Genomic DNA, 14,162 nt, shown 5'->3' on the forward strand with positions numbered 1-14,162 from the left:
GTAATGGAAATGAAGGAAACAGTATTTTCACATAGACTAGGACTACTTCTGACAAGTTGGAGGGAAAAATGCTAACTAGTTTCACTGTTTTATTTTTCACCATCATTTCAGTACAGTGACTATAGATAAAATGAGCTGGCATAGGAAGCACTAGAAAGCAGCCTGTAACAGTGTTATCTAGTAGATGTTATTTTACAGCCAATCTAAACATTTCTTTTTCAGTGATGACAAGTGCTTCACGGACACTAAGATAAAAATTTAACTAGTGGGTTAATTCTTTACCACCATATGGTATGGTCCAGATTGGTATCTGTGTCAGCTGCCTTAGATGCAGAAAGAGCTCTGAAATACAACTGTGATAGTTACTCCACAGCACGCTTCCCCCCTGCTCCACAACCCTCAACCAAAAAAGGGTTATTTGAAATGGCAGCTGGTTTATCTTTCTGCATAGACTTTCAGTACGCAGCCTTGCCAGTCATACCATATGGCAAAAAATATAATTATTTCTCTTTGGATTTATTTCCTTAAATTTACTGCTTTCTTTTTTTCAATTTATCTGCATGAAAATAAAAAAAAAATTAAAAAAGGAAAATAAAAACATGGAGAAACTTAATGTAAGGAGATAAAGAAATATCTACATGTAGAGGATATTGAAAGCAGTAAAATAGCAGTTCAGGAAGATGAAAAGTAATTTTAACCATCAGTATTCTGTTACGTAGGTCTTTAATGTTGAAAAGTTCATTTCCCTTTCAGAAAAACAGTACCAGGCTATGGAGAGACCTTTATAAAATGTTCAAACATTCTTAACTGTTTTAATGTGGTTGAATTCAGAGCTGTGTTTTTTGCTTTAGCCACGTATAAGCAGACAGAGAAAAATACCAAAAGATCCCAACTGCAAGCATGTAGAGTAAAGCAGAATAAAGTAGTCTGACATTACAAAGCAATGAAATCCTTATTGTCAAAACTGTTATCCTTCAGTTTTATCTCTGTTGGTGCATCAGTCCTCCTGAAGCTCTCAAAAGGGAAGTGTTGACATTAGAGTATCCACAGTACAACAAATCTAGGCATGTATTAATGCATTTCAGCTTTCTTTAGGAAGGTACCATGCTAGCTGACACTTCTAATGTTACAGAGAAAAATGCAATAGTATCAACAGGGTGAGAAACAGTTTTTAAGTAACAATCTCTAAAACTGCTTAGGGTATGTAGACTGAAATTAACATCTTTCAACTCCACTTGAAGAAAACAGATAGCCAATGGACCCTGTGTCATACTCTGCTTAATAAATGAACAGGAGTAGCCTGCACTTTCACAGCCTCCTGGTGACAGACTATTGCTATTGCTTCACTGCTGTGAATTGGGGAGAAATAATGTGGAGAACTGTCGCTTCGCCCAGAGGAGTCAAGATGGTAGAGGACAGTTGCTCTTGGCTGTAACTACTACTTGAATAGACAGCATGTTATCATTGTCTCATTGTTATCATTGTATTAGGGTTACGTATAAACTGAAGAATTTACTATTCTTTCAGAATAGAACATTGTTTCAAGTTTGATACGGAATGAAAATAGAGTTGCTTTAGAGTGTGTTTCTGATGCAGCTACTTCTTAAGACATACAGTTAAGTCAGACTTTAAAATATAAGGCTAGATGGTTTTACTCATTAGAAGTTAGCACAAAGCATGTGATCTTTATACACACACAAATAGCATAGAGGATTTTATTGAAATCATTTTTCTCCTTGTAGGTGGAGATATAACAAATTAGTCAGGAATGATTTGATGCATTTTTTAAAAGCCCTGCAGATTTAGATATTTAACCCTTTGTCACAAGTATATTGAAAAGAATTTTAAATTCTTTCCTTTTTGTTTATGATAATACAGCATATACTGGTTTTCTAGATTTCTTATGGAAGTGTTATTATCAAATGTAGATATTTAATTGATATTACATCACAATGCTTATTTGCAAAAATAGATCTTCTGGGGATTTTCCTGTATTTTAAATTATTGATAGTTTTTAAAGACAAAACTCTCCCTGACACCTCTCCTTTCCCCATTTGAGAAGTGGGGAGAGCATCTTTGTTAGGGAGTGATATCATTCAGATTCTCTCTGCCTTACGTTTGAGAAAACATCAGCAAGAGCTAAAAATGTCTCCGTAAGTGTTTGACTGTTGTTTCCTTGTTATGCAACATTTCAGGCATTCTAGGTTGTTCTTTTCTTTAACGCCTTGTTCTGTGTTGCTTGATGCATATGGAGTACATATTGAAATTGTCTTCTTTTTAAAGAATCAGAAACAATTGTAGAAGCCAGATTGAAAAACAACCCAGAATCGACAGACCCTCCAAAGAAGCAGGAAAAACAACATTTGGTCCGACAGGCCAGCACTGGAGTTTCCTTTGTTCTTATTACAACTCTTCTAATTATCCCTGTTGTTGTCCTACTGGCAATTTTAGTGTTTATTCGGTGGAGGAAGACAGCTGTCTATGGAGGTAACCATGAGTAACTGTAGAGAACAGACTTTTACTATTCCAGCTCAAAACGTTGCTGAGCACTGAGGGATGAGGGTATGAAGAGAGAAGCTTATTGTCTCTCTACCCTTGTGAGCAGTTACTGTGATGCTGTGTACAAACTAAGAATCAGCGTGAACACAGCAACTGCATCCCCCTATGCTTTTAATATTACATCTCAAGCCACCACCTTTTCAGAACATGTATCTAAAAACTTTAATTGCTGTCAAGCCAAAAACTGGTATCTCAAAAATTACTATAATATATTAATGTTATCATCTAGAAAACATTAATTTTAATATTCTGAACATAGCTTGATTTTCACTTTGGGATCTTTAAATTGTTGAGAACAAAGGATTCTGTGAGTATTATAAAGGTATAAGCAAAATGTGAACAGATAACATTTAACAAGAGTTTGTATCTTTTTGTTCCCTACTACCTTGTGCATTTTGTGAGTCAGACATTTTTCCACAACGCATCTCCATCCATTGCTGAGAGAGCTTTAATTGGTACTTAAAATGCTATGTAAATTTGTTCTTAATTCATATTATATTATTTTTGAGAAACTGGTAGACTGCAGTATGAGTTTGATCATTACACTTGTTATTTTATATGGCATAAGTAGTTTTATCAAGATATTCTCATCAGGAGAAGAAAACATACATGGAATAGACAAGTTCTGCCACTGTCTAGGACATACTGACAGAGTAGGTAATTCAGTGATCTAATATTGCTGTGCATCTGAATTGGGTGTATTTTATTTGAAGATTTCAGTGTGCAGCTTCCTGACTCTTTGAGTTTAAACATGCTTAGCACATCAAATGTACGAACACTCTAGACTACTGCAGTACTGCCATTACTGGATATGATCTATAATAGCATCTTTGAATTCCATTTGGATTCAAGCAGTCGTTGAATTTACTGAGTCAAAGAGCATGATACAGTTACATTGGTAAAAGTAAACTTCTTGCATAGATCTATGGAAACTGAGTAGTATATAGGAAAAGGCAGTTTGGTCATAGCATTTAATTTTTCTCCAGATGAAGGATGGAAGGGGTTACCAGGGAGGAAGATACAGCTTGTGAGGGAGGAGAGAAAGTTCCTCCAACATCCTGAAGAAATTTACAGATCACTGTCTTAGAGAAAGCCAGTCTTCTCTGAAGGGAAGATACAACATTTCAAATGCCAAGCTGTATTTTGCAGTGTGCTGGAATGTAGTTGTGCACATTATAAATTACAAGGTTCTTGTCCTTCCTGTAAACTCTTCACAGTAACATAAGGGAACAGTTGAGGGAATGAAATTCTCAGAAATAACTTACATGCAAATCTTCTTAATAGCTGAATTGGCTTAAAATGAACATTTGTTAGGAATTAAAATTTCACCTTAATCAAGAAGCTGAAAAGTATCAGTTCTGCTTCTTAGAGCTGCTGATTTGTTGAATGTCTATGTTTTGTATCAGAAAATATATATAATTATTTAATAATAGAATAAGATTTTTTAGCTTTTTTTTTTTAATCTACCTTATTTTTCAGCTGATGGGGAACACAAACTTGATTCAAGTTCAGGCAGAATTTTAGGCAGACTTAGAGGTAAGTCTAAGTCATTGAAGATCCTTTGAGAATGCAGTAACTGGAAGGTTTTTTCTGTATTCACTTCTAGTTGAATAACAGATTTGATGGAACTTTCTCAGAAGAAGGACTGGGGGCAAACCTGAGGTGTTTTGTGGAAATGTCTTTCACGACACCTTACATCCATCATTATCTGCCCGCTGAAGAGGGTGTCACTACCAGTGGGAGAGCAGTAGCTGTTATAATGAGTTATCTTTGGATCTGGTGAATGAAATGAAGCACTTCGAGATTACGGGCAAACTGGTGGGAACACAAATAGTTTGCGTAAAGACTTAATGAAACAATGCGTGCTGAAAAAAAAATACTTTGAAACTTCTACTTCAAAGATGACTTTCCTTCCTCATTCGTAATCTCTATACTTAGCTTTTGTGGCTCATGTACTGATCTTAAAAACAGCTTCTGCAAGGCCACTTAAAATAATCTCCACTATACTGTTGAATGAGTAGATAGATCTTTATGCCCTTTGCACAGTAAAGCAAAACTTATGACAAGCCTTTGCTTTCCACAGGGAAAGGCGGTGGTGGCCTTAACCTTGGGAACTTCTTTGCAAGTCGCAAAGGCTACAGCCGAAAAGGGTTTGACCGACTGAGCACTGAAGGAAGTGATCAAGAAAAAGATGAAGATGATGGCACAGATTCAGAGGAAGAGTGTTCAGCACCTCCACCCCCACCAGCACCTTCATCACTCTGAAATTAGCCTTTGAGTTCTCCATTATACGATTCAACCCAGAATGTCAGATTCCTTTTCCCTTAAGCACGTTTAAGATTTTGTGTATTTAATTGTAAACTGTACTAGTCTTTGTGGGGCTGTACACTGGTTTCTTTAATTTTTGTTTGGTTTTAGTTCTCTTTTTTAAGTGGAGGAATGTATGGAAGTTTCATATCAGTGCCGTTGGTTTTTTTGTGAACATCTTAATAAAGCCAACAGTCTTCTAATTGCAGCACTGATTTAAAGCAGTAGTATTTTCTCATATCAAATTTGGGGATCTTGTAAATAAGTATTACTATCTGCTTCATCAAACTGTTTTTCCCATAACTATTCAGCTGCCAATTTCTGTTTTGTGCCTTTCCTCTTCAATGTCCTTAACCTGTTGCAGTACAGAGAAAATAACAGTGCCACAAGAAAATGAAGCTGCTAAATCTTCTTCTATTTTTTTAAAATCACTAACATTATATTGCATTGAAGGAAATTAAAAAGTCTCTATTTAATTTTTTTTCTTCTTCCTAACTTGATGTGTTTCTGGGATGTCTTATTTTTAGATGGTATCACTGTTAGAACACTATTTTCAGAAGCTGAATGTAATTTGTGTAATAAAGTATTCGCAGAGCACTAGCTGTCGGAGTATACTTTGGAATTTTTGCATACTTTCAAGTTTTTTGTATACAACTTTTGTAAAAGTTACACAGACCACTTAATACAGTAAAAGTTTTAATGTCTTCTACCAGCAGAGAAAACCGGCTATTTTGTATGGAAGCTGGAAAAATATTTTGCTATGTCACAAGGTGGTTTTTTTAAAGACTAATAATTTACCTGCATGTACAAAGTCAAGCTTCAACATTTAAAGAGGAATTTCACTTGTATAATAAAACTGCAGGGTATTTACTTTAATAAAACATGGTCACAGCTAAGAGGAAACCTGTGTCTCAAATTAAATATGCAAATTAGTCAGGGTAGGCATCTAATACTACCTGATTTGTAGTACTGATTTTCTTGTTTCTCCACACTTCCTTTTTCATTCATACAACAGGAGTCCTCAATCCCATAATGTGCGCATTCATTGAACAGGAGACTTGCAGAAGACTTGCTGGATAATTATCCTGGCTGTATGAGTCATCTGAAGTGTGAATCATTGTGTGACCTCATCATGATTTACCAGCCTAGTTTGAGGATCAGAGCATGATTAATCTCCTTTTAAAACCTATAGTATGACCAGAGTGTACACAGCTGTAATTGTCACAGGTTTTTATGAAACAGGTTTCATTATGGTCATTGCAGGTGTTAAGCTTGAAAAATAGGCTTTAGGTTTCTTGTGGCAGCAGGTTTTGCAAGGTGTTTTTAAGGGAATAAGGGTAATGGTAGTGGAGCAAAAGATAAGATTTCTTCCCCCAGGAAGATTTTATGAACATCCTTTTTCTGGAACAAAAACTTAAAATCCTTGACAGGTTGTTTCTTCTGTAGTAAAATCGCCAGGATAGCTTTTTAAAATGCTGGAGTACAGACTTAGTTTCATGTGATATGTATTTAGTGCATACTCTTCAAGTTGCCTCATGTTCCTAATGTTACAATTAAAAGAGCTGTGGTGGCACTGCTGTCATAGGTGGTGTACATGTCATCAGTTCAAAAAGATCACAGGCTTTTCTCAAAAGCGATCAGTAAGCCTGTATTTTTCTAACATTTGGATATCTCACATTATGTTTATCTGTTGTTGGGTCTTCTCTGCTTCCATAGTATTGGGTCAATGAAGATAATATGCAGCTGCCTCCTTCCTCCTTTCCTTTAGTTTTATTTTTAAAAGTGCTTTGTTGAGGGAGGAGTGGCTGAAGACAGTTTAATTGCAAGTACAAGCTAAAACAGATTAATTCAGCATTGGTCATAATCTCTGCTCTCTGGAATTCGGAAGCTGGTCTCTACAATAATCCTGGGCTGCATCAAGAGAAGTGTGTTGAGGGAGGTGATTCAGCCTCTCTGCTCTGTGCTGGTGAGACCCCACCTGGAGCACTGTGTCCAACTCTGGAGCTGGACAGTCAGCACAGAAAAGAGACGAACGTGTTGGAGCAAGTCCAGAGGAGGGCCACAAAAATGGTCAGAGGGCTGGAACACCTCTCCTATGAGGACAGGCTGAGAGAGTTGGGGTTGTACAGCCTGGAGAAGAGAAGGCCCCAGGAGACCTTATTTTGGCCTTTCGATACTTAAAGGGGGTTTGTAAGATGGACAGAGAGAGACTTTACCAAGGGACAGGACAGGGGCAATGGTTTTAAACAGAAAGAGGTTACATTTAGATTGGTTATTAGGAAGAAATTCTTTAATACATGTGTGGTAAGACACTGGAAGAGGTTTCCCAAAGAACTTGTGCATGCCCATTATTGGCACCGTTCGAAGTCGGGTTGGATGGGGCTTTGAGCAACATGACCTAGTGGAAGATGTCCCTGCCATCTTCCTGCCAAAGGCAGGGGGTTTGGACTAGATGATCAAGGTCTTTTCCAGCCCAAATCATTCTGTTGTTCTTTGATAACTGCATTGACAGGCAACCAACTACTTTCCAGCAGCAAGCAGATTTCAGTACCTCAATCTGTATGCTCTAATTTAATATGGGCACAGTGGCTGAAAATCTGAACCTGCTTGAAGGCACTGAATGTTCTTTTATCTCTTAATAAAGTTGCATCTTATGAAAATGATATACCAGAGACCTCATACTGCAATAGAAAATTCAAATAAAAAGGAAGACAAACGTTCTATAATCATAACTCTAATTTCAATAAGCCAGCAAACCATCCTCCATCCTATCAGGTTCTATGGGCTAATATTGTTATTTACGTATAAAATGTTGAATACTGGTTATTCAATCTTGGCTAGTGGATGTGGAGTGCATGTGTTTAATTTAGTTTCAGCAATTGTCCTAGTTAAAACTATGCTTTTTAATTAACAACATGGAATTACACATTTTAAGACTTCCAAGACATAACACTAACTTTCATGAATTGCAGATTTATCTTTTCTTAAGCCTTTTTAAGATTGAAGAATCTTGGCTGTTGTAGAGGCTGAATATTTTCATTAAAATTAGGCTGACAAAGTAGCTAAGCACCTTTCCCTAGGGTAGTACTGTATCGAGCATCTCCCTGTTTTGAATAGTCTGAAATACTGGAATTCCAGAGTGATGGGAAGGTGGCTCCTTATCCACTGGTAAGCAGTGTCAGGCGATGTTCAGTAGCTCGCTGTGAACCAGCTGTAAGTGAGCAGACTGGGGCAATTGCAAGCCACCATGAGGAGGATGCACTCAACTGTAATGTGCAGGTTGTCACCCAAGTCACCCAATTAAATGAAATTACCATCCCAGTTAAGCAGCTGTCCTTGCCACAAGTATTATTAGGTATAAATTGATTCCCTGGGAAGCATTCTTAAGTAGAATTTTCTAACTAAGCAGTGCACTGTAGTAGTTAATGAGGATTTATAGATCAATGCAGTAAGTTGCAACAGCTTCTTGTTTGCCAAAGCTAGATTTATTTATGTTTTAGCAGAACTTTTGAAAGACTGTGTTATGATGTAGTGCACAGTTTATGTGGATTCATGTAATGTACTAATAAAAAAAAACCCAGAACCAAATATCCAGGTAAATTAAGAGCTGAAATTAAGCCATTATATTTTCTATGTGAAATAGACACTAGTAAACCCGAGAGTTAGAGCACCCTGATTTGCCTTTTACTTGTGTTTTTTTTAATTCTTAAATGTGAAAATATTTTTTCTCCATTGTGAATTATCAAAACTTGTTAGCAACATTAGCGCTATAACTGCTCTTCAAACTCCTCTCCAATACCTGTGAAAAATTTAGATACATGAACATTACTGGCAGAAGAGGGGAGTTAACAAGCGTAGAGAAGGATTTTAAATCTCCAGTGGCAGCTACTTATCCAAGCAAAACCTGTGAACTTCTTGCTGTTTCTGCACATGGTGGCTGGAAAACCTAAAGGAGCATCCAGCTGGCTTTATTACACGTATATTTGGAGAGTACAAGTGAGAGCTGCAGGGGAGTCAACTTGGAAGCTGCACTAGAATTTTCTAGATACTACAGGTCATGAAGGCACATTTGCTGAGCTGCTCCTTTCTTTAGTTCCTTTCTGCTAGGGTTTCTTATTATTTTGTTGCATGTGAAGGACAACATCCTGCAAGTGAAGCTCTGTTTGATTTCATTGTAAAACTTTAAAGAAAATACACAGATTATGAAGAGGCAATTTTTTTCTAGGGAACTGTCCCAAAAGTACCATTTTACAGATGCAGTGGAGCAATTTGTTCCTTGCAAACAGTCAGTGGTTGTAACTGTTCAGGAAAGTAGGGAAATTATTATTAATTACCAACTACATTTATTTTTCAAACTAACTGAAACATATGAGAAACCTAAATCTTTCACTCCTTTTTTAAATTACACGTTCAGAATTTTGTCAGAATGGGGATAAGGCAACCCACATACATACTCTACCATAACAGGCTAAAGTTCATGCTACTTAACACGTAGGTTTTAAGAGCAGAACCCTGCTCTGGCCACTGCATTCCTCAATGCTTTGATACCCTCCTCACCATGTTTGTTACTGCTTTCTTCAGCCATGACACATTATAAAACTGCAGCTTAAGAGAAAATTGATTTCATTAAAAAGGACTGAATCCCACAATTCTGCCATGTTTCCTTAAGTTGTGTCTCAGGTTGCACACTGTACCACACATAACAAACTGGAGGGATGGCCTTTATCCAGTCCAGGCACTTGTATGTGAGATCCTGCTCACAAGCAACCAAGGTTTAATGAGTACTGAAAAGTGCCAGCTGCAGAGCTGTATCAAATGCTTACCACAGTTGGCATTTGTGGTATAAACTACCTAATGCACAAGCAGATTATTTTTGTACTGTAACTAACTTACGTGAAAGGTCAGTCATGCAGCCTTCACACAATGCAGGTCACGTTGGTCTCAGAAATGTATTTGTGCTTCCATAATTACCAGCTGGTCACAGTTTTTGCTGTAGCCACATGAAAATTTTGCTGAGGGTATAGTTCAGGAAAGAAAGACTCAGAGAAGCAAACCACTGGGCAGCAGTTTCTACAATCATCACGTACTTGCCATGTTGCGGTGGCAGAGTCAGTGCCAGGTGTGCAGGGCGCGCTGCGGCACGGACAGGCTGCCACTGTGTGACCATGTCCCCAGGGAGGCAGAGAAAATCAGGGCTCAAGCATACACTCCAAAATAAATCCCTAACGTCTGCAGAGTCAGTTATGAATCTCAAAAATGAAGTTTGCTAGTATAATACTGTAGCCATATGCTAAATCCTGTCCTGTTCCTATTTAGTCTGCTCACCTTTTCCTAGGTCTTTACTATGTGGAAGTGATAGATGATGTCTCTGACTAGATGAACATTCAAAATCAGTATCTGGTGGGGAACCCCATGTGTTATTTATTCCATATCACTGAAATTCTGGACAAAATATGCAACCGAGTTTTTTGTGGACTTTTCTATTGGGGCTTTCATCACTGTGCCTGACAGCTTTGTGAAGAGTAATGAGTATTTTCTTCAGTATGTCTGGGAACTGACATGGTGCTATTCACTTTGTTACAGAAGGAGCGAGACCGAGAGAGACTAAAGGCATAAATTGTCCAAAAAATCAGCTAATTTTAAGTACTGAATTTGTGAAATCTGATTTCTTCCCTTTTAACCTACTTACTTAGGTATCACTTTATATATTCAAGGCACTGCTTGCCACCAGCTGCAGCTCTGAATATTTCACCTCTGCTGATGAAAGCTCAGAGATTCTTGTCAAGCACACTGAAAAGGACCACACAAGTAACAACTGGTAAATTATGGAAAGTTGTATCCAACTGATCTGTGGACCATTGCACTGGCAATCTGTAGCAGGGCAGCACTGCCTGGCAACCTGTGAATGCTGTATTTCCTACAACCTATTTTTGCTACCAATGCAGCAAGGTTTCTGCGGATCCTTTTATCACTGTAACACTTCACACAGCATCAGGGTAAAATGGACTCCACATGACTGCAGCCAGGAGCCCTGTGGGAAGATAAAAAGCAAACCCATCCTCGGAGCCTGTAGCAATGCCTACTACAATGGGACAAAAGAGTAGGCAGCTCAGGCAACCGAGTGCACTTGTGTTTGCAAATGTGGTCTTTGTCTCTGTACAAGTAGAGAGGAGGGAAGGAGAACTGACTGGAGAATGCATCTCTCAGGAAGTAATTTTAAAACATTTGATTCTAGAACTAAGTTCCTGTCTGGTTACTTCTATCTGGAAGAGCCTTCCTTTTCAAATTAAAGCTTTTTGTGTACTGTCTTTAATTCCAAAGGTCTACATAGTTTGATTACCAAGACTTCCAGAGTAGGTCAGCAGGTCTTCTAATATGTGTAGGAAAGTGTAACAATCATTTCCTGAAGACACCGATAAATCCTGTTTGTGTCAATTTTAGCCTTCTAATTTAAAACAGCATCCAGTCTTTGTGACTTCTAACATGACATTTCCTTCTGTTGAATTCACACATCAGCAGCACACTCTCAGGCCAACAGACAATGACAGCTGCTGATGTGCCTTGCTGAGTTTCCACCACCTGGTGAGACTCCAGAGCTTGCGTGTTTCCTATTTAGCTAGCCCATTAAGTTAGCTGAAAGCATGCACTCCATTCCAATCCCAAAAACCATTCCATTATATGTTTTGAAAATACCAAGAAGGTTACCCTGCAAAGATTTTAACTCGAGGTCATTAGAGTAATGATGTCTGCTGCAAAAGGTCATTGATACAGATGTTGCATGCAAGCAAATGAGTAAAGGCAACTTATCTGGTTCTCAAAAGTGGCATTTCCAGATTTGTTAACTGCTTGCTGTAAAAATCAAATCATGACTCCTTGGTGCCCTCCAGCAGGACAGATTCAGTTCTATGGAGAAGAAGGAAAAGATTTTAAAACATCTGTAGCTGGAAAGCAGGAACACCTTACCATAGAACAAGCGAATGCTATACAAAAATTCAGGAAGTATTCAAAGAGAGAAATGGGTTTTATTCCACAGGAAAACGCTCTGAATGTTTGTACAGTCTTTTCACTAGCAGATATTTTTAATGGTGTTTTTCATCAAACTGTGAACTGGTAGGTAGTGCTACTAGCAAAACCAAAGGATAAACATTCATAGTTCTGTGCTGGGAGGTATCAGGAAATTTGCACTTTTCTTTCATGCTGTACTCCCTTCTACTCCTCCTCTCTAAACAACTTGCTACAAGGGGACACAACCTCTATTAGAAGATAGCATTTCTAAGAATTCATAAATCAAATATGTGTGCCAGTGAAAAAGAGTACAGATGGGATATTTGTATATTTATCCAAGTTGTTTAAAATACAAGCCAAAAGTAGGCAGGTCATGACTCACTGTGGTCACAAGCATACGCTCAACAACCCTTTGCTATAGCAAGGGTACAAAGGGTTTCTCTGAGCTTCCCCAAGAAGTGTGCTGCTTGCAATGTCTTGGGTTTCCTGGTGTATTTTTTTTTTTATAGTTTCCATTGAATGTTTTCCACATCATTAGTTTGAAACGCCTGTTTTTTATTTTGGTGAACTTCTCACATGCAAAGACAGCCCCATTTAGGTGCACTTGAAGAGGCAGTAATGCCTGCCTGTTAACACAGTAGATCAAAATTACCAGGAAGCCTGAATGATCATCATTACACAGTATGTTAAATGGTTCCTGGTTTTCCTATGCCACTGCAGCAGTTTCTTTCTCTTCAATATAGTTTTACGAAGTACACAGCACTTACTTAATTACATTTCCCCAGAGCTTCCCCAGAAAATAGCTCTGCTGTACTGTACACAAATAAGGAACTGATCAATTGAAGTAAAAAAAAAAAAAGATTGGTTTTCTTTTGCACCTAACAAAGCAGAAAGGAAACTCGCAGAAAGGTCCCTTATTCTCTGATTTTACCCCGACACTGATTTTTTTTTTTTTCCACACACTATATATTGATATATATAGCATGCATGCACACACACAATGTATCTAACAATGTAACAAATCCATCCTAGCAAAGGTCACTTAGTCAGTAATCATAGTGGAAGAAACAAAGGTACATCGGAAGAGGGGTTGGCTTCAAGAGCCTCGGCCTCTGTTAAGGATTAGCATAGGAATAATTCAGGATGCGGTATCATTATCGTGCCATGAACCTCCAGTGGCAACGGCACACAGCACCCAAACTGATTATTTTCTATACGCAGGTATTCCAGGGAAAAAATACTGTATGACCACAGTGCTCATTACTGGAGAGAAAAAAAATTAAATCAAAGTAAGACCACTGTTCACAATTACTGGTTACATCATATTTGCGTGTGGTATTTTTGCTGCTCTAACTAGTTTGACAGGCTTTCCTAGGTTTTGTTTGTTTGTTTTTAAACAAGACAAATGTATTTCAGCAAGCTCACTTTCTTTACTTCCTTGACTGCACTAGACTGATGACTATAAAGGTCAGCTGTCCTCAGAGGACAGCACGGTCTGCGGGTAATAGCAGCTAAGAGAAAGATGGGCTTCTCAGCTTCTGTATGTTTATCAATGCCAACACAAAGCTTGTTCATCTCCAAGTGCTCTGTGGAGCTGGCATAGAGGAGTCGTCCATAAAGACAGCATCCCCAACTGCCTCCCAGCACCCTCTTTCTGAAACAGTCTCAGTGGAGAAAAAGGATAGATGAAGGGCTGGATTTTCAGAATACACAAAATACTTTGGGTTTTTCTTTGAATTTTCAGATATAATCCTGTTATAGTGCTGAGCTCTTTTCTTACACAGCTGTGGCCGATGATATCAGACACACTGTATATTAGGTATGACTTTCTATATGAGTCAGGTACCTAAACTGCTTTGAGGACCAAGTCTTGTTACCTAAGATTAACTGAAAACTCTTAATAAGTAGTACTTTTCTGCACCTGTATTGTAAGTCACATGACATTCAGCAGAAAATCTTCCACAGTATCAGATAGAAGTTGCTGAATTTCTAAATTCAGTTTTCTGCTAGTTTTCTTCCTCTTTATGTCAGTCACCTATAAAAAGACCTGACTTGCACTCATCACTTTTCCACATGAACTAAATCCTGTTCAGTTGACTTCTCAGCAGCAAGTCCCAACCAGTAACAACTTACTCAAGGAATTCAGAGAATATGTAACACCAGTGTTTCACCCTTTCTAGACCACTGTTAGTGGAAATCTCCAAACCTGTACTGGCTCTGGCATGATGCAACTACAAAGAAAGCATAAATCAATGCTGAATCCTCTTAAGGTTTTGACATGCCTGAGAACT

General features: G+C 38.1%; 1 protein-coding gene across 1 annotated transcript in view; it reads left to right on the forward strand.

The window, feature by feature from the left end:
• PAM (peptidylglycine alpha-amidating monooxygenase) overlaps window positions 1-4,824 on the forward strand; it is a gene marked incomplete at its 3' end in the record, with an annotated part of 84,896 nt that extends 80,072 nt beyond the window's left edge. The window contains exons 24-26 of the mRNA XM_082013319.1: window positions 2,284-2,487; window positions 4,039-4,095; window positions 4,643-4,824. Coding sequence (XP_081869445.1) covers window positions 2,284-2,487; window positions 4,039-4,095; window positions 4,643-4,824 — 443 coding nt within the window. The remainder of the gene's footprint in view (window positions 1-2,283; window positions 2,488-4,038; window positions 4,096-4,642) is intronic.
• Window positions 4,825-14,162: the final 9,338 nt, after the last annotated feature.

This window comes from Phaethon aethereus (genome assembly GCF_964289735.1).
Source record: "Phaethon aethereus genome assembly, chromosome: Z".
Taxonomy (NCBI): domain Eukaryota; kingdom Metazoa; phylum Chordata; class Aves; order Phaethontiformes; family Phaethontidae; genus Phaethon; species Phaethon aethereus.